The sequence below is a fragment of the Micromesistius poutassou genome (genome assembly GCF_964030765.1).
Source record: "Micromesistius poutassou genome assembly, chromosome: 8".
Taxonomy (NCBI): domain Eukaryota; kingdom Metazoa; phylum Chordata; class Actinopteri; order Gadiformes; family Gadidae; genus Micromesistius; species Micromesistius poutassou.
This window is the reverse complement of record NC_140278.1, coordinates 5,647,249-5,674,182: the sequence shown is the minus strand read 5'-3', so window position 1 is coordinate 5,674,182 and position 26,934 is coordinate 5,647,249. Positions and strand designations below refer to the sequence as shown.

Sequence of the window (26,934 nt, the reverse complement as noted above, 5' to 3'; positions counted from 1 at the left end):
TCAACGTTACCGTATGACAACAATAGACGCGCAGTCATTGCGTTTATTTTATTTCCCGTCATAACCTTTCCCGGGAATCAGGAAATAGTCTTGATCAGATTTCCCGAGAATCCCGTCTCCCAGGATTAAAACCTAATGACGACCCACCCAGGTTGAAGAGGTTATTTTCTACGACCCGCCCACGTTGAAGAGGTACTTTTTTACAAGTCGTGCCGCGCTAAGTCATGGCGAGTTGAGCTGGTACTGTCGGTGGAAAAGCGGCAATAGAGAGTCTGCAGGCTCTTGGCAATGCTTCAGTGTTGCTCAAATATTTTCTGTGAAAGTAAATGTGTGTGGTGTTTTTTCACTACAACCTACATGTAATGCAACTATAACGAATAAGTTGGGAGATGTTGTAGTGTGTTTTGTTCAAAAGATTATAATTTAAAGCGGTGGGGAAAATTTTATTCAAACAAATGTTACAGTATTTTTCTGTAGTCAATGAGTTTCTATAATGATGTCTTGCATTGACATGATACAAGTAGGCATACAGCTCACACAAGAGAGACTGAATGTTCCCTCTTAACTGGATATTTACACATCAATCCCAGGAGTGTCACCTAACCAGCAACGTTTGGTTAAGCATGAACTGGCATTCATTTGGTATTAATGAAAAACACAGGGTGGCATAACATGGTGCGCCGTGATACGGGGTGGGGTGGGGGGGGTATTACCGCAGTGCAATGGTATCACGTGGAGTCAGCCTGGTTTCTGTTAATGACTCGTCCTCCTATTTTTATATTGTTTTCCTATTTTCTGTTGTTTTCCATGATCATTCAGGCCTGCATACACACACGCACATGTGCTGGTCAATTGTTTAGCCTCAAGCCTCCTGCCACACAGGGACCACAATGGAAATAAGCATTCAGGTTTTATTGTGTCATCCCTGACTATGTATTTTAATGTATGACACATAGTGCTTTTCATATTTTATATCAAAATGGTCAAATAAAATCAATCAATCAATCAATCAAGCATACCCAAGCATGCTGCTGCAATGAGAGGGTTCAAGATATTTAACACACCATCAGTTCACAAACACCTTAAAGACTAGCATTTAAGCTGAATTAATAGCGGCACATGAAGATGCATGAGCAGGCACACAGAATGCTGAAGTGTTGTTAGATGCACAGACATCTTTTCTTCACACCAATTAACCTGCATCCTTTCAGCACTGCAAAATAACAGGCCTTGTCATGTGCAGGAGACATGGAAGTGGCGGGGGCAAAAGTGGCTGACAGCTGAAGAGCCAGCCAGGATCTCTTACCGGTCACTCACAGACACAGCTACTGCTGCTCAAATCACTGCTGTCCTCAGCCAGCCTCAGTGACACACGTCAAGGAGATGCTGTTCATTAGAGGAGAGGGAAGCAAACCGTGGATTTAAATGAGTTATATCTTCACATGCAAGCACATATCCATGGGCAGGGGTAGAATGTCTATGGGCAGCGAACAGAGACCTAACAGACAGACACATCAAAGTTTGATATGACTCTGGTCGGTTAATATAAGAACTTTGGTTGGCATGGTAGGGGGGGTTCACTACTCTACCACCTTGTCAAAAGCAGCCCACAGCAGCACTCCAGTATGCCACAGCGCCCCAATGCCCTAGTAGTCTGATGTTTTGTCAGAGGTGCTTCAAAAACCCATCACAGTCGACCAAGCCACCCAACGTTTGAACCTGAAAATAATTGATCCAGCTGGCATATAAGGATTCAATGCCGGAGAGAAAAGGTATCCACAATCAGATAACAACGCCCATACATATTGAGCAGCATTGAGTGTCTTGTATTATGCCTTAATAACCTTTTTATTATGTGCAATACATCTCTCAGTGCATCTCCAAATGTAGTACAATGAATCAAATCAGAATGCAGTAGTTTCAAATATTTCAATATTTCTGAGCAATGGCTAAATCTGTGATTAACATTTGTGATACGTTTCAAATTGTGTTATTATGAACCTCAGCTAATGAAGCGCTTTAATTGAGTTCAGAACAAGCACACTGAGAAGGCCAAAACACACTATGCAGTCCACCCACTCTCTGTTATCCATCGAGTAGAACTACAATGACAGCAGTGATCTGTGAACGAAGGAGGGCGTTGAAGTGGAGAATTGTTCTCTTTTTAAAAATTCTAAAAATGGTAATTGTGGTACTGGAGCATATTGTGCCCTCACTCCCACACCCCGATCCCCACACACACACACACACACACACCCCTGACATCCAGCGAGTGACATGAAGAGTAACAGATGTTGAGAGTGGTTCTGGCACCAGAGAGCACCCAGGGAGCACTGATGCAGACGGCACCGCCTCACCGATCAGGGAGAGCAAGGGAGGGACAGATGAGAGGGAGGGACGGATGAGAGAGAGATGTGAAAGAGGGGAGGGATGCAAAAGAGAGATGTGAGAGAAAGACGGTAAGAGAGGGACAGCGAGAGAGAGAAAAGGAAATGGGCGATTCGGAAATAGGACCTTAGGGAATCGTAGGAGTTCCATCTTACTGCAGACAGCAGAGCATGGAGAGGCAACACTGCTGAATATGACACCTCAGGCCCCTCAGGCCGCCTCTAGTATCCTCTGTACACGGAGGTAGAGGACCCCTTCCCCTCCTCAACTGCTCCCAGATTGGTGGTGACAACCGTAGGCAAAGCTGGAGAGTGCAATATCAACCTGTCTTGCAGATTTGTACCAGGGCACCACAGAGAAGAAGAGGCAGTCACAGTGTAGGGATGTAGTAGGGGAGTAGGGACGGGCGGCATTAAGTGGTGCCGGTCAGCACAGCGCAGTACATAGTGGTGCGAGCAAACCAAATTGGGAAATTACAACTGAGAATTAATAATAGGCCCACCCATCTTCCCCTGTACATATAATTAAAGCAACTGCACGATGCTCGCCACGGAAGAAAACAAAACCAGTACTACGTTTATCTGAAGATAAACGACTCGTTGGAAAGTACGCGGGATATGGAAAGGAGCAGGGAGGTTTGTTAACCGCAGTGAAGACCACTTACCAAGACTTTGTTATCAACCGTGGTAAACATTTGCACAAAACGTGATTTGCGCCCACTTTCCTCATAAAACCACTGCTTGTTTTGTTCCCGTATTCTAAATGTCTTGCGCCCCCCTCAAGAGGAAAATTGGCTTATGTAAGCCATGGGAACACCCTTGGGATCAAATGACAGATCCGATGAGATCCAATGCAGTGCATCCATATAAACTAGGGTGAACCGTAGGACAGAGATCATACACCTGGCCCCACACACTGGGTTTAGACCGGCGAGGATTGTGAAACAAACCGTTCTTGGCAGTTGACGTTGATGAAACAAAAGATACGGCAAAACTCACTAGTCATCACCATCTTCACACAGAGGAGATGACACGATATCAAGAGATAGCTAACCTTCAGAATGAAATGACTAATGAATTCTATTGCTATGCCATTTTTGCCGTCCACTAGGGTCTTTACATAGGTGTCACATGATCACTCTAAAGGAGTATATATATTGGTGTTATGTTTCTTTAAACAGGGGTCCATCAAATGTGTTGAAATATCAATTTAAACACGTCAAACTCAACTATTCTCATCTATAAAAGGGGCCCTTACCAAAACTATAAATCAATCAGCTGTTGTTTTGCTCCAAGTATATGCTATATTGTAGAAAATGAAGAACTAACAACAATTGTATTTACATTTGTGTGTTGAGCTTGTAGATTAACAAGTCTCTGTGCATGTGCACGCACGAGGCAGATGGAGACAGATTCTGAGGAGACCCTCCACAAGGGACCACAGGCACACTACCAGCATCTCACACCTGGTTCACTTACACGCGCTGCATCCGTTTCCATGGCAACCCTTCCAGCCTGTCTCAAATTAGCGAATTAAATCGGCCTCTGCCAACCCCGCTGGCAAAACACACACATACACACATGCGCGCACACACAGATGTCAATATATTGTTATTTTCCGACACACAAAGACAGAGCAAACGCCAGCCATTGTTTTCACATTTAGGCAATCATGAAGGATGTTGCATCTATAGATAAAATTATAAAATAAACGATAAATGATCAAATAAATGCCCAAATGTACATTCATGTGAAAATCACAAAAAGCCATTTATGGAAGCAGTCCGTCCTTATTATCAGCATCTATATGTTGTATGGATTGCATAACATCAGATTTCATATCCACCACTTTAAAAGAAGGAATTTAACATCTCATGGCATCATCAAAAAAGTGTATCAGCTGGTACATATCAAATGATACTTATGGTCCAGGTATTATAATTAATCTGCGCTATGAAAGTAGATTTCTGCCATTTAATTACCAGTGTCAAATCGTCATGCATCGTTACAACCAGCATAAATAATTAAGTCTTCCAGCAATAACAATCTGGCAAATTGAAATATGATGATCCTAATTTTGATCCAAATGCCTTTCCACAGACGGATTTTGTTCTAATTTGAAAGAGAAATTCATATCACGCTTCCCAAAAGTGGCCCAATTTATCCACATAATCCCAATCACTGTGGAGCAACTATCTATTAAGAAAACACATTTTTAGTCCATCGACATTCTTACTGCAACCAATGTCATTTTACTCTCAGACTTCATCATCGTCATCATCATCATCGTTTTATGACCTTCAGGTTAGTCAACCTGTCAACCAGCATTCAACCAGTTGACCAAGCCCATCAGCAAGATGGAAAGAAAGCTAGCCAGAGGCAAAGGCATGGGACTGAGGGAGGTGGTTATTTTCACACAATGGCACTAGGTTTAATTTCTCACAGATCAATCAAAAGGATGATTATAAACGTAATCACACTTTCACTCCTTCCAGCAACCCTTTGCCCTGGGAACGTGTGTAGCCGCCCAGCTGTCTGTGATTACAAATGAGCGCTTGGTGATAATTCAACAATGTTGAATACTTTCATTAGAATTGTATCAAAAGCTAAATTAATGTGCCTAGGATAATTTATTTTGTGGCCTTGTTGCCTTAACGTTTTTTGGCCCAAAAAAAAGTAATAAATTCAGAAACCAAGTCTGTTGGATGTGCCAACACCATTACTTTTAATAAATGGTTGAGATCCTTGGACTATTTACTTTAAAATTATATATACATGATAATAGTAATACAATATTACATCAATCTTAACTTTCAGTGCAAAAATAAATAGATGACCACACACAGGCCCATTTGCAAACGGCCTACTGGGACACCCATTAAGCCTATTGAGACTGGGCCAAACCCGGCTGTTTCTGCAGCGTTCTGCTCCTGTATCCAGGTAGGAGGTTTTTTACGGGTCCCCGCGAGTCACAGCGAGAAGCTTGAGTGTGTTAACAGCAGGTGTTCCCGTGTGGAGGCAAGACCGTCTACATCCAGGAAATGAAGGGAACAGAGGGAAAAGGAAAGGTGTGCGATAAACACACGATAAAGTCAAACACAGGAGCATTTCCACAAGGTAAACAATCTTATGTCCGTAAAAAAAACGGGTTTTTGTGCATGGTATTAATTCCCACGTCATGCATCTCGAGTTTATTCAGAATGTCATAACATATCTAGCCTATAAATCCAGAGGTAACAGCATCAGGGAAAAAATGTGTCTACTGCCTGAGCAAAAATGGGATCTCAGCAGATACCAATGACAATTCACATACATGACTCGATACACAACATTGGCGGTACCATGGATTTGATTGGTGTGTGTGATCCACATCTCTATATTCATGTGATGATGAGCTGTGGCTTGAATGTCAGAACATTATTCAATTACAATGTGAGTAATAGGATAAGGTGCCAAACAATTTTGTTTGGATCAAGTAATAACGTCCTGCAGGAGCAGAGTTTGCTGGATGGCTGAATGGACCAAGAACCCCAAGAATAGTAGCTACTGTTACTGTCTTCACCGCCCACGGCCAGTTGATAGAAGGACATGGTTGAAGGTCTTGGTAGTATACAAATAGCCATCAACCTGGGAAGCATGTTCCAGAGGGTGGGGATTTAATTACAGGGGAATGATGGATCCATCATGGTCCCCCATATCTGCATTGCTTTGCAAATAAAGCGAGTGAACACATCCAGAATTGAACAACTACCTATCTATCTCTGACTCAAACATGTAGACATTAGCATTGACTTTAATAAAGTTATACTTGTGATGATTGCTAAATGATTGTGAAAATGATCTCTAAAGACAAGAGTGACTATGGCGTCCTACCTCCATTCACTGTACTACTGACTACCTCAGAGACTTTCTGGGCCATTAACCTAGCCTCAGAAACACAAGCCAAAACATTTTAAGTGATTCCAATTGGGCTGACATGGTTATTATAATATGCCTTGGTTTGGTTTCATTGCACTGCCCTTTCGGATCCATGTCCTTGAGTGTGAAATAAAAACAACTCAGAAAAATAGCTGCCACCTGTTTCCAGAGTGAGCTGGTCATGTAAACCTGTCACTCTGGGTTTCATTATGACAGTAATTTCTAGGGCAGACCAGTGAGAAGCTGAAAGAAAACAAGGCATGAGGCTTTGAGAACTGAGGCTCAGAGGAACCCATTATCAAACATCAGCCAGTTCAGCTGTCCAAGTCCACCAAATGATCGGCATTCACTTGATCGGGGTCCCGCTCATGCAGCTCCCTCCTGTGCCAATCTTTTATCGCTGCAGCTTATAGAAGTAACTAGACCAGACATGCATTTGCATACATTAGTGAACATGGACAGTTTGAGTGGGGGTGTCGGATGGTAAACATTCCACACGTTGCTCCATGGGGCTCTTCTTTTGAGCGCTTGAGACAAAGCTTGGATTCATAGCAGAGTGTTACACTAGAGGAGTTTCAGTCGCAAGGCCACCAAGACATCCCATCTTAAAGATCTGCACGGTATCACATTTTATATTTCTCACTACCAATCTAGCTCTAGGCAAGCAAACCAAATTACATGAATGTATGTTAATGAATGTAATAAAGCATTGTGTTGCTTTTATTTCTAAACGTAATGCAAATATTAACAGTACAAAAAAATAAAATGTACAAAGATTATACAAGCCAATCCTTTCAAAGAATTTGGCTGGCCCAGGCTCCATGAAGTTTGCTTTATTACCAATATATGAAGCAAAGAGTAATGTGCACTAATGATCAATGAATAAGGAACCCTTCAATAACTGCATTACAAAAGCATTGATCGTTTACTGCTATGCAAGAAGCCGGGCCTATTAGATGGCTCGATTGCAAGATAGATAAATATGACCACTTTCTGCATCTATCCATAACTAAGTCGATAGACTGACAAGATGCCCGAAAGCTTTAAGCCACTAATATTTGCATTGCTTTAGGTGTCGATGCACGGGAGGCCACTGGGAGTGGACGTAAAGACAAATTATTGTTGACCCTCAGTTGTTAGTCTTGCTGCAGTGTCAAAACCTTAGAGGTTAGGTGGTGGTTTTGCTCAGTTTTTAGTCGAAAAAGTCGACGCCACTAACAAACCTGTAAAAGCAGTATTTCCACCCAGCAGTTAGTTTAGGCGGTTAGAATGTCTGCCAGGTTCCACAGTGTGTGTTCTATTTGTAATGTCAATCTCTGTACTGTGTGTGTAGGTGCATGTGTGTAAGCTAGTTGTCAAGCAGGGAAAAGGCAGTTGAACAATATACAGCCAGACTGCAGCGTATAGGGTTTGCATGAATGTACAGCACTCACAAGGCATGGTGTTAATTAAAAAATGGCACATTTTGTTTCGCACTGTCAAAATCCACCCACAGCAAAAAGCCAGGTTCCTTGTTGGAATCAATGTAATCATTAGCGTGGGAGAAACAACTATGAATGTTGCATCAGCTAGACTCCCAATTACTCTGGCATGTCTTAAAGTGCCACAGTCCACCATATATACCCTGATAACCGTTACCTGGCTCAAACAGCAAGCCTTACAAAGCAAGAAGATTGTCTCAATAAGCATAACACATTTGCATAGAAATATCTGACAACTGTAAATGCCCCTTAATTGCATGCTTTTCTAATTAGAACATGTAACGACGGTTTCAGCATGGTCTAGCTATACCAGTTACAGTGCGCATATATAGTGCGTCATATAGTCATATATTCAGTTTCAGATCTCATATTTAACTGTATGACAAAATAAATGCATTCACCAATAAATTGCCTTTTTATCTTTAACGTTAAATTATTTATGATTATATCAACTGCCGTCTAATTGACACAATACAAGTTATGCATTTCTCGACCAGAATAGCTAGATTTGATCCTTGAAAGTTGCATTCATTCTCCTCCTGAGATTCATCAACTTGTTGGAAATGTGACCTAGTAATAGCAAATGTGTCAAGTCGGTTGCAGTGATCATGATGAACACGCAACACATCAGACATACAGATGCAATTGGAACAAATGTTTTTGGAACAAAGAGTCTATAACCACCTCGCTTCGGTAAATGCATTCCGACATGACCAGGAGCAAGAGAGCGTCTTATTCACAGCAGAATGTCAAGTGCAACAAACATCGAAAAATGAATGCAGGTTATTCATTTAATGTTGATGGAATGACGGGTATGAACTTATCGAGCTACTGAATGAGAAGACTATGAAAAATCCAGCGGGTTTAATGCACTACTAGCCTTGTTCCTGTGCTGGGAACCACATGGATGTGTCAAAATCAAAGCCAGTCAGATTGTGTCCTCAACATGTGACTGTGTAAATCGCTGCTGACCGCCTGCTCCCCCCCCCCCTCCCTCTCATCCTCCAGTCCAAACAGTGGGATGGATTAGCAGTAACTAGGGCTGCAATTAACAACCCTTCTGCTCGCTCGCTGGAGACCTGGTCCAGACTCACAGACGTCCAAGCCTGCTAAACAGCTCTGCAGCTGTATAACACAACCACAAAAGGCTGGAGAGGGGGACAAAAAGCACTCCACTAGCTGAAAAGTAGCCATCAATAGCTAAAATAACACATTATTATGACTCAAGTGTTACCAAGAAGCGGAGTGGTACCTGAAGAGCGATGCTTTCCGAAAGCAAAAAAAAACACTGGTCAACACAAACGTGTACTCTTCCATACATTTGGATGTTCACATCAACAATCTATTGGCAAAAACATATAGAGAGCGTTGTGGTGCACGCAAGCTCATAAAATCTGAAATGTCCGACTATTCACACAACTTTGACAATTTAATACAATGTGTAATAGGGCTGTCAACAAATATTCTAAATTCGAATATATATTCAAATCGTTTTTTAAAAACAGATATTCAAAGGTGAAAACTAATATTCAAATGTGGAAAAACACACACCCGCGGCAGCCAAGATGCGGCTGTCTGCTTTGCGAGTGGGCGACCAGAACACTACAAGACAAGAGACAAGTCAAGCGACAAGAGTCGGACTCGGGACCTTTAATTGTTTGCACAAAACTCTTGATCAGCACTCAGCATTTGTTTATTGTTGTTTATTTAAACCAGTAAAGAGAGTGAGGGGGAGCGAGAGAGAGAAAAAGAGAGCGAGTGAGCGCGCGGGCGAGCGAGGTCTGCGGTCTTGGCCATTAGTTCATTTACTTATCTTTGTGTAGGTAATCTGTTGTCAAATATGTTTAAACTTAAATAAACTACCTATACAATTAGTTATGTCTCGTTGTATTAGTTTGTCCTGTTATTGACGTAATGCGCGTCATTGACATAATGCACAAATATAGATATTCAAATAGTTTGAATATATGTTTTTTTTAAAGCGAATATTCAAACGTCATTTTTGAGCAATTTTGACAGCCCTAATGTGTACCTGGATGGCTTAAATTTCAGAGTGGATTGCGGGTATTACACATATTTTTTTTCAAATCCCGCAACTCAGGCCAGCATAATGCGGGACAATCCCGCACAAATTTCACTTAGTTGTCTGATAAATTTATAAGAACGCAACGGTGTGAATTCGGGTCGAGTATTGACTTCACTTGACAAACCATCTTCCGATTTTGGTGGTGCATGTCCTTTGTACAATCTTTGATCTGGCAACAAACACGCGAGCGTGCCGTCACACAGAACCCATTCGCGCTTGCTCCTTCTCGCTCTCTCCTTCTCAAAAGTTGTACACGACCCATGTGCTGTTCTTGGCAATTATTTCTATCGCTATGAGCTTTCAGTAGGCTAATGCAAAAATGGACCGCTGGCTTAAACGCACCTCTATTATATATACAATTTCAGCACAGGATTGCTGGTATTGCACAAGCGGTACACATTCATGGTACATCAGGATACTGATGTACCATGAAGATGTGACTGAGAGGAGAGGGAGAAACTAATAGGACTGCATATAATTAAGAAAATAAGTCAGCAACTACTGTTTCCATAGTACATGTAAAAGGATTAAAAGTTAATGAATTCATTGAAGTGTTTGATTTGATTTCTTCTTTTCTTCATTTTTCAACTGAGCAAAGTTAAAGCAGAAGACAGAGCACAGTACACGACAGTTAAAATAATAGCACAAGAGGAAATTTGTATAAGGAATTTAATGAAGAGAATCCCTTAAATTAGTGTTGGGGGCCAAATGTAATTAAGCTCGCAAGTATCCCCCCAAACTTAAAAAATCCCCCTTCATGGAGCTCTTAAAGGACAATTCCGGTATTTTGAACATTGACCCTTTCTGGTTTGTCTAGGATGAAATAGTGGTTGACACCGAAATTTTGACTATTGGTCCTGTCTCGGCTATTTGCCTCATTTCAAATCACTTCTGCCTGCTTCAAACTGGCTGTCTATGGGAATTCACAAACGTGTCCTAAAAACAACCCTAAACGTTTGTTTTCAGAAATGTGCAACTCACCGAGTGGTTAGTGGTGTTCCAAATCAAGAATCGTATCGTAGCAAAATACAGTTTCTGACGTGTTTTATTTGTCTTTTTTTTTATTCTGTTGGAATACTCATTGCTACTGTTGATACGGAGAACCGAGCGAAAAGACTACAAGAGACTACAATCAAACGTAAACAGCACCATTTCCTGTTCCGGTCCGGTTTCTGTTTCAATGGGATTGACTAAATGCCTGATTTGGAACATCAACGAACACCACAAACCACTTGGTGAGTTGCACATTTCTGAAAACAAACGTTTAGGGTTGTTTTAAGGACAGGTTTGTGAATTCCCATAGACAGCCAGTCTGAAGCAGGCAGGGGCAATTTGAAATGAGCCAAATACCCGAGACAGGACCAATAGTCAAAATTTCAGTGTCAACCACTATTCCATCCTAGACAAACCAGAAATGAATGCTTTTATGAATGCTTTTATATAGCTGTTAGTGGGCCCCTAATACATTACTTGAAGACGTTCAAAAAAATTCAGCCTTGGTGCAGAGTTACAGCCACTACGAGCCAGTCACACAATGAGCATTCCACAAACGTGCCGTTTTTTAGAGGTGGGTCCAGGTGGAGGGTGGGGGTGTGGCCCTGAGCAGCTTGCGGCCACGGTACCATGCGCTCCTGTTTACAGTGGATGTATCGCAATGGCGAGGCGCACACAGCTTTAGGCCGTGTTCTGTAAATATTCGAGAAAACTCTGGGTGCTCCGGCGGGAGTCCTGGAGCTCTATATCTAAATAATATCATATTATACATAGATATCTATATCATATAATATATATTATCACAGCCAGAATCTGTGTGCGCCTCCAGACGATATTTCTCATACGACTGCGTCTCTGGTTCTTCTACTTCCACATCAATCTGAAGTAGACTGAACCGCGACATGGAGGAGAAAGGGATTGTTGCACGCGATTGTCTCCCGCCGGAGCCCCGCTGCCCGCTGCCAGGGCACCACCGCCTCGGTGCACCACCACCACAAGGCACCACCGCCTCGGTGCACCACCACCACAAGGCACCACCGCCGCGAGGCACCTCGCGGCCGTGAGCAGCGAGCAGCATGCAGGCAGCGGGCAGTGGGCAGAGGGGCTCCGGCGGGAGACAATCGCGGGCAACAATCCCTTTCTCAACCCGATGCAGTCTTTTCACCAAATGCAAGCTTGCCTTATTGTGTTGCGTGTTATGCGCCATACCCTCAACATTTTCTGGGCGGGCAAAGCAGAGAAAGGGGAGGTAACATGTCCAAATCCAAATCAGCGTGTCTGAGCTTTGTTTTTTCAAAGGCAGAGCAGGATACCTAGTGCTCGTTTTACACCTAACGCCATTTCTAGCTACTGGGGGACCATAGGCAGGCAAGGGGAACTCATATTAATGTTAGAAAACCTCCTTAAGTGAAATTTTCATGACATGGGACCTTAAAGGGGGGAATCCCCCCCCCCCATTTTGAAAAATAAAATTTTATCTATCTATTGGTAACGTTGGTAAAGACAACACATTCACATAATTGGCGGGAGCAACAAGCTAATCACTAGCCAGAACATGAAGACTTAATGAGTATAAAGGCCTACTATAAGGATTTGTTCCTTTTTTTTTTTTTTTTAATGATCACATCAGAAACAGCCACAGTATGATGATATGTGCAAAGTACAAGTGCCTTAGTAAGGCAGTTACCTGTGATGATGAAGAGTTTGTCTGCTAACAACCACACTGTAGTTTAGAACTAACCAGGCACTACAGACAAGGTGGGATATTGCAAAGCTTTGCACACCTCAATCCACAATAAACGGCACACCGCTTTCTATATCTTAAGAATAAAATACATTAAAGTAAGAGGCAGATTTGTGAAATCGTACATTGTTGAGCAAGAAAAATGGCGTTCCTTGCAGAACCTGAAAAGGAATAATCTGCGTTATTCTATCATAAAACAGCTAGGCACATAGCACCTCATTTAAGATATACCAAATGGACTCCAGGCCCAAAGTGCCCTTCTGAGGATCCATAATAGAGTGTTGCTCTCTGAAGTAAGACAAGAAATTAACCACGGTTTCTTCATCGCCCTCGTCATACCCTTGAAGAGGACCTACCGTGACCGAAATAGGGGAAGCATACCTAATCACAACTGGCCATGAAAAAAACACACACACAAACAAGCATAGGAAAAGCAGGGACCACTTGACTGACGATTTGCTTTAACAAGGCACATATTCTAATTCAACAGGACCCAAACCATCTGCCCATGGACGTGGATCAGAAAACGGCATGTGATCATTTGGTTGGGGGACAGGCAATCTGTCTGCTCTATGTCAGCCCTCAGTGAAAATCAATCGAGACAGTTAATTTAGCGCAATGGAACACCCATGGATACAGACTACTACTGGGGCTGACCTTGTTTCACATGGCCACTGACAGCCCACTCAATGTTGCTAATGCAAAGCGAAGAGTCACGCTTGGTCATATGAATATTCAGAGAACGCCCACCTCTGACAACTTGTATTGCTTTCAATACAAACATATCCAAGTATTCTATGTATGTATTCTATCTATATATTCTATATGAGTTGTATCAGAGAAAAATGAGCAACCCCCCAAGGCTTCTCATGCTCAGTGTGTTTTGAGTGTAAAGGGTGAATTACGTGATGCATTTTGAGACACTTATTGCAACAAAGGGTCAAACAAACATATTTGCCTCAACTTGAATTTGCTTGAGCCCCAACAGAGATATTTCCAGCACAGAAGCAATCAGTGTTCAAGCAAGGCTATTACAAAATAATGTTTGCCACCATGAATTGTGAGGGGTCAGTGAGATAACAAATGACAAAGGACCTAAAACGGGTTTCATAATAATTAGACATGAAACACCATGACCATTATCATAACCATTATCCCAGTGTGCAGGATGTGGGAGGGAGAGGCTATACTGAGGTGGTTCCTAGAATCTAGATAAATGCCAGCGGCATCAAGCCCACCGCATCCAGCTCAATAAATGGAGGATGAGTCATAACAACCGCCTTGGCTGGCTCACAGCGCCACACCACAGTCCCATGGCAGACATGTGACACACTGGAATGCGGTGCTAATTTACCATTTGTTTTGTTTTTCAAAATGGTTTCAAATGGGCCGTTCCCTAAGAACCAGTGAGCATTTACACTTTCAGCGTGGGGCTTACCAACTGCCGGAGCGTCGTATTCGTCCCCTAGTAATATTTCGGGCGCGGAATACGCCAGCGATCCACAGCTTGTCGTCAGCTTTTTCCCCGGTTGAAACTTGTTGCTGAAGCCAAAGTCTGTGAGCTTTACCAGTCCCTGCTTTTCAAAAAACACCACGTTCTCAGGCTTCAGGTCCCTGTGCACCACGTGAAGGCGATGGCAGTACGAGATGGCGTGGACAATCTGGGCAAAATACTTTTTGGCCAGTTCTTCATTCAGCCCTTCCTCGTGCTTCATGATGTAGTCAAACATGTCCCCTCCGTCGCCGAGCTCCAGGATGAGGTAAAGTTTGGTCTGAGTGTCTATCACCTCGTAGAGCCGCACAATGTTAGGGTGCTGGACTAGTTTCATGCAGCGCACCTCCTGGAACAGGTGGCCCGTGGCGACCGTGTCCAGCTTGGTCTTATCGATCACCTTGACGGCAACTTTCTCACCGGTGAAGACATGCCGCGCCAGCTTGACCACAGCAAAGTGGCCACGGCCCAGTGTCTTGTCCAGGTCATACAGGCCGGCAATCTTGCCATCATAGCCCCGTTTGAAACCTGCCATGGCCGGAGAGGGGGACGGGGAGAGGGGAACCCCGGCTGGAGGGCGGCGCAGCTTAGCAGAGTTATGCAGGTCCAGCTTACTTCCGTTCACCTAAGGCTGTTGGCGAAACCCATGGCCCCAGCTTCCTAAAGGATAACGACAGAAAATGCATCCATTTAGTATGAAACTTGATCAATATCGTTGATTGAGCTGTAATACATTGCACATAGAAGATACGGTGGGGTCGAGGTAACAATTTACTCAGTGCCATCAGAATAAATGAACATTTGCCCAGACCAAGAGCCACCACACCACAACATAGTAAATAATAGGACATAATAAAATAATAAATAACATAATCAAAATATACGTTTACAGACAAATGTTCATATTGGCATTACGCCTGCCAGAGAGACATGGCTATATGACCTACCTCAATTAACAAAATGTACCCAAAATACAAGCAGCTCGGAGCCGCAACACAGAGCATTGAAGACCCGTTGGTTGTTTGACAGCGGCAGCACCTAACGTGAGTCGCACGTATTAGCCACCACGTCGGGCTGCTTCGTAGCACTACGTGAACATATGAAGTTTAAAACTGTCAAACGAAGTCCCCTTTACGACAGGTTTATCCCACACATATTAGCGGGACACCTTACTCTCCAAGTTACAGTACACTTTAGCAGCCCCGTCCCTACAAGTCAGCCGCATAGAGAGGCCCAGCGACGGCGTTGAGCGCGGCTAGCTTTCGTTATTCATTGATTGGCGTTAGCTTCATGTTCGTAACAGAGTTGAGTACGAACCTGCTGCCCGGCTTAGTATCTCACCAGGCGATTCCCACCGCTATCCGATAATAACACCCTTGACGTTACGCGGAGGTGCTGTGCAACAGTGGACGTTGTCACAGAGACACAGGTGCTGCCACCACTAGCTGCCAGCTAGCAGGATTTAGCCCGTAGCGCGTTAGCAAGCTAAGGTTACTACGGCGCGCTTGACTCACCACCATCTCTGCCCCGTAATCATCAAGCCCCAGGTCCGGTCTTCAGTGCCTTGTAAAGGGGTCCGACTTGTAGGTCTCAAGTTTATATTCTAAACCATCACGGGCAAGACAAAGAGCAATCCCCAGGTGGTAATGACCACGGAGCTCATGAGACGGCTGTGCTTAGAGTCGAGCCGTGGAGCAAGGCATCGCATCGTTTGGTAGTTGCAGCCCTCATCTGAATGGGTTGTATCCTCCCAGCCAGATCTGTTGGGCTTCGAGAGCATCATCAAACCGCAGTCGGGTCTGACGTCAAGCACACGTCTCTGATCTCCAGACGTGGGGATATGTCGATGTGGTACACCGCGGTCAATATGCAATAGGGATTAATAACGAGGACTCATAGTTATGCCTTTATTGACACATATTGGGCTTTTGTATAGATTTGTGTATGCAAGGTGTTTAAACACGTGTCGTATGACGCGGCGATGAACGTATCCTGAAGATTACGTTAAATATCTTTCTTTTATAATGTATATTTTGGCTGATTCAAACACGAATATATAGCAGATTGGGGTTTCTATTATAATGAGGTTGTTTAGGTTGGTTGCACGTTCCCCCAGCAGACTGAAGATGGTACTGTTGCACTGACTTTGGTCATCATTGCGCCGTTTCCTTTCCTAAAATCATATTCTCATTTAAGAGATAAACGCAGTTTATGAAATGGACATGTGCCTTTATATATATATATATATATATATATATATATATATATATATATATATATATATGTGTGTGTGTATATGTATATGTATATATATATATATATATGTGTAACATTAATTCGTTTTATAACTATAAATCGTTCTGCCACAAATTGTTTCATTATGCACATATATATTTTCGACTTCTTTGATATTTAAATTAGAGATACGAGCTTGGTATAAGCGCAAGACTAAACTATATTAATAACCTGCTCTGGGGCTTTTCAAAAATTAGTTAAGCATTTTTTCAGTAATTTGGTGATCAATAAATAAAGCTGTTCACTGAATGGAAAAATCTGACCCACCGGTGATAAATAGTGAATTTACAATCCCAATTTGAGACCTTCTAGTTGGACTTTTCCCTGCCCTCGCGAGACTTGCAATACGATATTTAAAACATCGGAGGTGGAGACTGAAAAGAGCACGAGTGGAGTCGGGTATCAGGCAGCGGCTCTTTATCTCTCCTTTGACAGCTAGGCTAGCTTGTAAACATTACCTAATGGAAGCCGGTATACGACCGGCAATGTAATGAATCAATGGTGTGTTCCCTTAAGCAATACTACCTATGTACGTGGGTGTTGAATTCAAACGACGAGCTCTATTCGGTGGCTTCGCGTTGTGCAGGGTGCTGGATCTTCTCTGCAACATCTTGAGGAACCGATGCTGCTGAGCTGAGCTAACCATTGTATTGCTCTAAAGAAAGGGAAACAACAGTTTCACTGGAACGCCTGGTAAGAACTGCGTATATTTTGATGGGTTGTTTTTTTGCTTTCTGTGTGTATTACGCTCATATCGTTAAATAAGTTTAGCTATAGCTCTCTTTCATACATGTGACTTCACTGGGATATAAGATTCTACCCGGCTTTATTGCTCTCCCCTGGCATAGGGTTTAGTTTAAATACTATTCAAAAAAGTATCACTATACGTGTAAAACTGTATAATAAATTGCGATTAAGTGCTTGCAAAATATTGTAAGCGGTTGACTCGGCATTCGGAGATGTATCTTTATAGGGTTGTTACTATGCCAGGGGTTATAAAGCAATCAATTGGTTAACTGCAGTACTGTCCCTCAGTTGAATGCCAGAGTTGGAGTAGTCTTCTAGAGGGGTAAATCCAAAAAGACTTGTGAGACAGGGTCGAGTCAATTGGTAGAAAATCAAATCAAAATTTTCGTTTTGCAATGCCCTGGTAAACAAGTATTTTAATCATTTAAAACACACGCATTCATTTAAACAATCAATGAACAATGTGTCCGGAGAGCGATAGACATGTTCCAAGACCAGGCCTACTACTGATCTTGACGTTCTACTTTCTTTCTTTTTGTGCAAGACATAGGTTGGTTTTTTCATGGGTCAGTGCCGAAGTGCTGTGTCGCAGAATTCTTTTGAAGATGTCCCTACTTTTTTTTTTTGTTATCCCCTTGCCTCTGCTTGTCCGTCCCCCCCCCCCCCCCCCCCATCACTAAAATACATGCATGCACTGCAGAATGCCTACATCAGCCCCTTCCTCTTCCCACTGAGAGAAAGGGAATGATGACTGCACCATGCTGTACCCTGCTCTCCCTGATTAACTGTGTGTGTGACGATTCAACGTAACCAACCAACCCCCATGTGTGTATCAAACCCACACTGTATTGCACAGCATCGAACAGGGGAGAGCTACGTCACGGAGACGATAGTACGTGTTTGTTTGTGTATGTGTTCGGTCTGTATGCTCACAGAGGTTGGAGAAACGTATGTGGGACTAGTGGGGAACGTGGGTGTATATAAACGAGTTGTCCTTGGACAGCCAGCTAATGGCCGCCGGGCCATTAATGCCCTCTGGTGTCACGCCGAGTGCCAAGACGCGGATAAAACTTGACAGAGCTCGCTTTAGCGCAGAATATAGATGAAAACAAATGGGTCGCTCACTGGGGCCAGCCCTGCCATCGCTGCCATCCCATCTTTTGGACTGCACAGAGCCGGAGAATGAAGGCTTGTAGGACGTTCGACAAATATGTTTATTTGAGTCTGTGATTCTTAGAGAGAGAGAGAGAGAGAGAGAGAGAGAGAGAGAGAGAGAGAGAGAGAGAGAGAGAGAGAGAGAGAGAGAGAGAGAGAGAGAGAGAGAGAGAGAGAGAGAGAGAGAGAGAGAGAGAGAGAGAGAGAGAGAGAGAGAGAGAGAGAGAGAGAGAGAGAGAGAGAGAGAGAGAGAGAGGCTCAGTCAGGTATAACTCCAACGGATGAGCGAGAGAATACTATGGGATATTTCATGATACATTTTGCTGGGCTTGCACCACCACTGCTCCTATTCCAACCCCCCCCTTCTCTGTTTCGCTTGGGCTTTCCAGGATTCTCATTAAAATGCATTAGACTCTCCAGGCTACCCCCGAACTGCCTTCCCCCCACATCATTGGGGTGCTTATCATCTCCAGAGCAAACAGATATGCTAACCAGTAACAGTGGCAGAGAGCGCGCAAATAGTATCAGGCTGGAGGGCAGCAATAAGCGCAAGGCTTCCTTGTAGCTTGGAAGGTTTTCGCAAGTGGTGTTTGAGATTAGAACAGCTTCTAAGACCGTCGATAAGTAATTGGTCGTTTTACACATTGGACAGCTAAAGTCCAGTGCCTCTGTTATGCATATAAAAAGAGCCACTGTCGAGCTGAGTCTATATGGTCCAGCAAAAAATCTCTGCTAATGTGAGAATGGAGCCGAATTACCTCATTAGCGGTGACATTTTCCATAACTGACTCTTTATTTATGATTATGTAGCTGGTGGTGCCGGTGTGGTCAAGGTGGTTGTAGGACTGGCAAAGCCAGAAAATATCATTTTACACTACAATTAATAAACCATTAATTAATAGTTATAAGCATTTGCTTTCAGTTAATTAAGTTAACTTATGGTGTTTAATAAGTTAACAGTGTTCATGTTAACTAAGGTATTAATGTATTTTTAAGGATATAACTTAATAGGGTTAGGTTCATCCCCAACCCACTAACCATAACCCAAATGGTTAATAAATGTACCCTTATTGTAAAGTGTACCTTATACTTCATAATCCTGATTGGATTGGTATAGACGCATGAATCTAAATTGTGTTCTCAATGCTAAACGCGGACAATATCTCAATGTTATCATATCAACATTTTAGTCATGCCTAGTTCTTAATACTTAACCTCTTTACTTTACCTCAAAGTATTTAGTCATTGAATGTTTCATTTTATGGCTGGCGATACTGACTAGAATAGAGTACAGAATATAGCCTGACATAGAATATGATTCTGTGTTCTTGTATTTTGAGTTTCTTCCCTTAAGGTAAAAGGGCAAAGGAAATGGTGCCTGGTCTTACTAGGTCACTTGTAAGTGCACCGTCTACTTACCTGAGCTTGTGTCCTTTGTGACATTCCTCTCTGTTCAGTAAGACAAAAGCCTGCTATTATAAAAGCCAACACTGTGAAATATTCATGAAGGACGCATTGGGATGCTCTATTTCTTCTAGGCTTACTGTTAGACTTAACCAAACCATTTGGTGGCTGTCTTTCATTGTGTTAGGAATTATTTTGTAAAGAGAAAATAAAGTCTGCAGTTAACCTAATTATTGCTTCAGAACGCCTTTTTAGTATTTGGAGACCTCAGTGATGCTGCTCTCCGCTAGTGTGTGTATCCACTGGTGTAGTGGATGCAGATAAGCTGGCAGCAGATGCAGGCTTTGTGAGTAAAAGGCAAAGCATGGGGGAGCTCACTGGAGACATAGTGAATACAGATTGAGCGTGAGCTAGGACAAAGGTATCAGGTGGTAGCTTAACAACACGCAGAGCCAGTACGAATACAAAGACGATACACTTTCCCGGTTCCCAGCGCATAACTTGATTATATTTGGAACTCCTTTTGACCATTTTAAGATATTTTATTTTCCTTCAAGTAAATCCGCACCGCCTGCTAATCGCACTTATCTTGAATGTCAGCCAAAACAACTACCAGCTACAAAAACTAAATAGATTTACAAGGACCATTTTCACTACCAGAATGGTGACCCCCCCATTTTACATTGTCTTTCATAACAGGTTATCTCTGAGCACCATTCGAGCTGTTCACCACCATTGGCTTTGAGGTTTCTCATGGTCTCTGCCTGCCCGTAGCTTATGTATGCAAGGGCAAGGCTCCTATACAGTCTCTCCCCCACTAGATTTTCACATGGCAGCGTTGACATTTTCGTTCTCTCTGTGCCCTGGCATGGCAGAATCACATGCATCCCCGCGGGACACAGTGTACTGTTCAGTGAGTGGGAATAACGGCTACCTCTGGTTCTGCAGCAGTTCCTCTCTATTTTGTCCTGGTCTGTCTGTATAGATGGGAGGAGGAAGAGGAGGAGGCAGAGGATGAATGTGTAATACATTTTCTGTGATTTGTTATTGTCCCTTTTTTGATTAACAAGCCATTTGTTTATTTTTTATAATTGATTCAATTTATGTAAGGGAATATATAATGTGGAGCATGGAACTCATCATATTTCTCCTGAGAGCACCTAACCCTTGCATTGTTTATTTTGAATAAACAGGATTTTAGGAGTACGCACTGCCTACTGCTCTCTTGCAAAGCAGAACATGCCCCAACTGTGTTGTTATTGTTTGGAAATGTATGTAAATGAAAACAGTAACTTGAATAATAAGTTAAATAAGTTAGGTACATTTTAGTAAATAATAAATTTAGACCGTGTTAAAGTAAAATCTAAAAACAGTTGTTGCAAGTATTATCCAACATTGCCTCATTCTAGCTGGTTACAGAAACGATTGGCTGACTTTCACTTCTTTTCCTCAGTGCTTACAATCACACTTATTGGCAAATATAAACAGAAGTGCTGGTGGATCACTCACATCTTATAGGACATAAACAAAGCATTTGTTTTCATATTTTTTGAAATTCTCTTTACATCCCAGACAGCAATCAATAAATCAAAGGCTCTGACAAAAAAAAAAGATAATATCGGGTATCTGTTGCTTTCGCTGACCTGCAAAAAGCCTGTCCCATTATTTGATTCTTCTTAATATGTCTACCTACCTGCTTACCTGCATGCACTTTGCCCAGGGTGGGATTTATTCGGTCAGATACTTTCAAAATCGAGCTTACTCTGCTGCTTTCTCAAAATTGCCTACCCTAGCTTTAAGACTGCAATTCAAAATGTGATTCTTCATGCAGAACAAAACGAAAATGTTTGTTGCCAAAAATGAATAAGGTGATGATTCCATAACAAGTGAATGTTCAATACCCTGCACATCATCTTTAACTTAAAGTTGAAAAGATAAGCTGATAAGTCAGATTAGCGGATGTTCTTTAGTGAGATGCTTGCATGTGTCCCTTAGGTACTTTCTGTTTTCATATTGCTGTAGCACAGGTTTCCGTTGATTACAGCAATATGAAAACAGAAAGTACATAAGGGACACATCTAACCTGCTGTTTGGATATATTATCTCTATGTTCGATAAAGAAAACCTTTCAGTTACAACAAACAAGTTACAATTGTAACAAAATGATGAAAGAGACGGGAAGTCTCAGAGAGACACCGATATGTTTTAGGTATTTGTCAGAAACGAATGGTACTGATTCTCTTACAACAGATAATGGATGACCTTGTCTTTAAAGTGTTGCAGACGCGGGCACACAGAGGTACGAGTTCATTTACATAATTAAGAAAAAAATGCAATAATGCAAGCACAGTTGACTCGCATCCAGACTGTGCACAACACGTTCAACATGATACGTTCTAATCTGCTCTATTTTTAACCTGGTTTGAGACTTCTCTCTCCCTGGTTGTGACTGTTGCATTGTGTGCACATTACACAATGTGCCTGTAGGGCAAACAGACCCTTGGTCTGCAAATGGGCCAACTTTGCCTGCCTTTGCTACAGGGACCAATTTAGGGAATGGAAGGAAGAGGCATTTTCAAATGGCCATTGTAGCACAGAGTAGAGGCCATTGAAAATCATGTTCTTACAATTAATGTGGGGAAGTGTAACCTATTCATGAATCTTTACAATGATTTGTAGTCCATCTATTTTGGTAGCCACTCACTTGGCTCTCTGGTTCTTGAATATGAAGATGGCTACAGTACAGAGGTTCTTGTTTTTTCTCCAAAAATGTTTGCAGTGTGATCTATACTGACACCAGCAAGGAGGAAATGACTTGAGAAAAGGCGCGTATTATATTCTGCTTTTTTTTTTCCTTTCTTTTTTTGCTGAAGGGCTCAGATGGAAGGTTGTCTTAGTTACAAAAGCACTGGGGCTTTATACGTCTTTCGAATGACTGGCTATTATTGGATTTCATCAGCCTTGACTCTCTTATAATATTATTATTATTATTATTATTATTATTATTGTATTTGTATGATGTCGTTATAATAATACCATAATGGAATATTGAATTCAGGGCGGGCTGCTTCCCCATGTTTGCTTTTTCTCTTCCACACAGTAAATAATGTCTCTTCCTTTCGTCCATCTGCTTTCCCTCCCCCCCCCCCCCCCCCTCCCCAACATCCCACTCCCATTACCTCTCCATCCATCCTTTACCGTTTCCCCCCCACTCTCCCTTCCCAGCAGCCCAGTCCTCTGCTCTGCGGCGGATGTCTCACCGCCCGTTCCAGAGGTTGGAGGTCGGTTGGCTACAGGAGGTGGAGCCCCAGCAGTAAGTGATGCGCGCGTCGCTGGCGAGCTGCAGGATGAGCGTGGGCGCGCTCCTCAACGGGCTGCTGGTGTCCGTGGTGGCGGCACTGCTCTGGAAGTACTCTAAGCTGAGCGAGCACGCCGCCTCCCTGGAGGAGGAGCTGCACCTGACGCGGCAGTCCCAGGAGCTGTCGGAGGGCCGCATCGACTACCACGCCGCCCTGCTGGCCCTCCAGGAGCACGGCACGCGCATGGTGTGCACGGGCAAGATGCATACGGACCGCATCTGCCGCTTCGACTACCTCTGCTACTGCTCGGAGGCCGAGGAGTTTGTGTTCTTCTACTCCAACTCGTCCGTCATGCTGCCCAACCTGGGGCCCCGGCGGTTCCAGCCGGCGCTGCTGGACCTGTCCTCGGTGGAGGACCACAACACCCAGTACTTCAACTTCCTGGAGCTGCCCGCCGGTGCGCTCAAGTTCATGCCCAAGCCCGTGTTCGTGCCGGACGTCACGTTGATACTGAACCGGTTTAACCCCGACAACCTGATGCACGTCTTTCACGACGACCTGCTCCCCGCCTTTTATACCATGAAGCAGTATCTGGACCTGGACGACGAGGCGAGGTTGGTCTTCATGGAGGGCTGGGGCGAGGGCCCATACTTTGACCTCTATCGGCTTCTGAGCGGCAAGCAGCCGCTGCTCAAAGAACAGCTGAAGAACTTTGGAAAGCTCATGTGCTTCACAAAGTCTTACGTGGGACTGTCCAAGATGACGACCTGGTACCAGTATGGCTTCGTCCAGCCACAGGGCCCCAAGGCCAACATCTTGGTGTCAGGCAACGAGGTCCGGCAGTTTGCGAAGATCATGATGGAGAGGATGAACATCACCGGGCAGGAGGACGCCGCCAAGGAAGGAGAGGATACTGAAGAGGAGAAAGAGAAAGAAAAGAGGGAGGATTACATCGTGGTCTTCTCCCGCTCCACAACGAGGTTGATCCTGAATGAAGCAGAGCTGATCATGGCACTGGCCCAGGAGTTTCAGATGAGAGTCCTCACAGTGTCCCTGGAGGAGCAGTCCTTTGCCAGCATAGTGCAGGTGATCAGCGGAGCCTCCATGCTCTTCAGTATGCACGGCGCTCAGCTCGTCACGTCACTGTTCCTGCCCAGAGGGGCGGCCGTGGTGGAGCTGTTCCCCTACGCGGTTAACCCAGAGCAGTACACCCCGTATAAAACCCTGGCCTCTCTGCCGGGCATGGACCTCCAGTACGTCTCCTGGAGGAACTCCATGGAGGAGAACACGGTCACTCATCCGGACCGGCCCTGGGACCAAGGGGGGATCGTGCACCTGGAGAAGGAGGAGCAGGAGCGCATACAGGCCAGCAAGGACGTCCCCAGGCACCTGTGCTGTCGTAACCCAGAGTGGCTTTACCGAATCTACCAGGACACTTTGGTGGACATCCCTTCACTCCTAGAGGTGCTCAAGGAGGGCCTCAAAACCAGGCCCAATGTGAAAAAGAACAAAGCGGCCAGCACCGTGCACCCAGGGCGGGTCAGGGAACCGCAGTGCCAGACCTCGGTCCAGGCCACCAACGAGGCCAAACTCACAGTCTCCTGGCAGATCCCGTGGAACCTGAAGTTCCTGAAGGTGCGCGAGGTGAAGTATGAGGTGTGGATACAGGAGCAAGGAGAGAACACCTACATGCCTTACATCCTGCCCCAGCTGAACTACACCTTCTCTGAGAACATCAAACCTTTCACCACCTACCTGGTCTGGGTCAGGTGCATCTTCAACAAGAGCCTTCTGGGTCCTTTTGCGGATGTGCTCATGTGTAGGACCTAGTCGAACAAGACCATTTTTAACGTGATCCTGTGTCGTTTCACGTGTGACGATGAACCTCTTCCAGACCCTAACCCTTTGCGATGAGATTTGAGAGGTGGATGCTGGTCATGCAGTACAGGGAAATTGTAGTACTTTCCCATCCTTAGAGAAAAAGATGGACAGGATGTGGACTAACTGTAGATGCTCTCTTCAGAAGACCACAAAGACCGAACACAATCCCATTAGGGGTCTAATTATGAATGCAGACATGAGGTCTATGTCACTGTATGAAAGGAAGAACATGTGTGTTGCTATATCTCTAGTCAAGATGAAATCATTTCAACTGACAGGTTTATTTATGTGCAAAATATTATATTACATTTTCTAGCGGTAGTCAGAAAACTGATCCAATACAGTATCTTTTTACAGTATGCAATGTACCTTTTTGTTGTAAAATGTGTGTGTGTATGTTTGTGTGTGTGACTGAGATTTTGGTGTTGACAGTTAACTTGTGATACCCATGGTTCTGTTGGATTTTCTTTTTTATTTTGAAACTTGCCAAAGTAGTCTGCCAATATTATTACTCGTTAACAATGTTATTATTTTATCAAGGTTTCACTGTCTGTCAGCTCAGATCTTATTTTTTAACTAAATGAATCCTGCATAAATTAAATGATTAACCATGTATCTATTGTTCCCAAGTAACATGGTTAAAAAGGTATAAATTGAAATTCAGAGATGTGTTTCAAGAAATATAAGTGTGTAAATGAAGTCCCATGTTACAAAATGTTACTAGGACAAGCTAGCCTGACATCGCCAGACCAATGCGTAGCAGTCTGGAACCTCTGTTCATTTACAATTTCCAAGGGCCGTTATTAATGGATTCTGACCTACAACCAATTAGAGCAACAAAACATGGGGCAAATCCTGCGGCCATATTGGGTCTTTATGAATATGCCTCATCGGCGCTCCTCTGTTCAGTCATCATATTGAACCTGCCCAATATTAGATCAAGGGTTGTGATTGGCCCGATCCAGGCCAGGTCTGCTGGAAGATAATTCTGCCTGAACGGGAGGGATTAACTGTCAGCCTTGGTCATAGTTTAACCTGGTGTTTTTAACAGTGTTTTTAGTTACTTTTTAACTGAAAATTACTACATTACGCTAAAGTAGCTTGAAACCTTTAACATAAGATATATCATATTTATAGGGATCTCCATGCCCATGGTCTACACCAAGTATTACTCTGAAAGTACTAAAGGTTAACATGCTGAACAGTGTTGTTATTGCAGTTTGCACATCTTTTGTGAAGCATCCAATGTTCCTGGCTGGATGTTAGGCTAATGTGGATGTGATGGTCTGCAAGTGGCAGTAGAGAGTAGAAGTAGAGCTCATATGATCAGAATAACACAAGTTGAAACACTGCCCCACTAACATGCTCAGTTTACTTTTTTTATTTGCCTGGATTTCTTTTCAAATTTGTCTTTTTGTCATGACCCATATCCTTAGGCTCTATAACAATAATCTGATTCATAGTTTTGTAGTTCCACCGGTTGGCCAATAGGCTGCAGGGTATTATTCTGAACATAAATAATTAGAATCAATCAATCTTTCCTTTATTTGGCAAACTTGCTTTTAATTTATTTTAGTTCTAAGATGCTATTTCATTGTTCGTTAAGTTGTAAGACAATATTTATTTGAAATTGTGAAAAGGTGATGTTTTTAGACATTATGTGTGTGTATTGTTACTTACTTGTGACTTTAGCCCACATTTAGAGAGACTGCATTGTTGTTTTCTACATTGAACTAAGTGTAGGGGTTTCTTTTCGGTTTAATTGTGATTTGAATAAAGAAAATATTTCTTATTTTATGCAGTGCTTATTTTATTCAGCGTTTTCTACAATAATGTACTATTATGTAGGATGACAATGCAAGAAATTAGTCAAGTGGCCATTTCCATCAGTCACTGGCCAAGGTGTTGAATAGGCCTCCTTAATGCATCAGAGCAGAAGCAGAACAAGACCTGCCGTTTTAAAGATTACAGTTTTACAGTAGAATCATAAATTACAAATATGAATAAACAAACATACATATAGAGAACCACATGCAGACAAATATACATAAC

General features: G+C 43.2%; 2 protein-coding genes across 3 annotated transcripts in view; one reads left to right on the top strand and one right to left on the bottom strand.

Moving 5' to 3' along the window:
- snrka (SNF related kinase a) overlaps nt 1-15,808 on the bottom strand; it is a 46,056-nt gene extending 30,248 nt beyond the window's left edge. The window contains exons 1-2 of the mRNA XM_084472378.1: nt 15,616-15,808; nt 14,048-14,761 (exon numbers count right to left, since the gene is read on the bottom strand). Of these exons, the coding sequence (XP_084328504.1) occupies nt 14,048-14,636 (589 nt within the window). The 5' untranslated portion in view covers nt 14,637-14,761; nt 15,616-15,808. The remainder of the gene's footprint in view (nt 1-14,047; nt 14,762-15,615) is intronic.
- Nucleotides 15,809-16,798: 990 nt separating this feature from the next.
- On the top strand, nt 16,799-26,650 carry pomgnt2 (protein O-linked mannose N-acetylglucosaminyltransferase 2 (beta 1,4-)). 2 transcript variants are annotated; one of them, XM_084471275.1, is made up of 2 exons: nt 16,799-17,089; nt 22,931-26,650. In XM_084471275.1, the coding sequence occupies exon 2, from the start codon at nt 23,023-23,025 to the stop codon at nt 24,829-24,831; it is 1,809 nt and encodes a 602-aa protein (XP_084327401.1). In that variant the 5' UTR covers nt 16,799-17,089; nt 22,931-23,022; the 3' UTR covers nt 24,832-26,650. The 2 variants fall into 2 exon arrangements, with proteins under 2 accessions (XP_084327401.1, XP_084327400.1); XM_084471274.1 differs by having other exon boundaries at nt 22,928-26,650.
- The last annotated feature ends 284 nt before the right edge of the window (nt 26,651-26,934 follow it).

What these genes read in the sequence shown, in the direction of transcription:
- pomgnt2 (XM_084471275.1), top strand. Translation starts at nt 23,023, where the DNA reads ATGCGCGCGTCGCTGGCGAGCTGCAGGATGAGCGTGGGCGCGCTCCTC.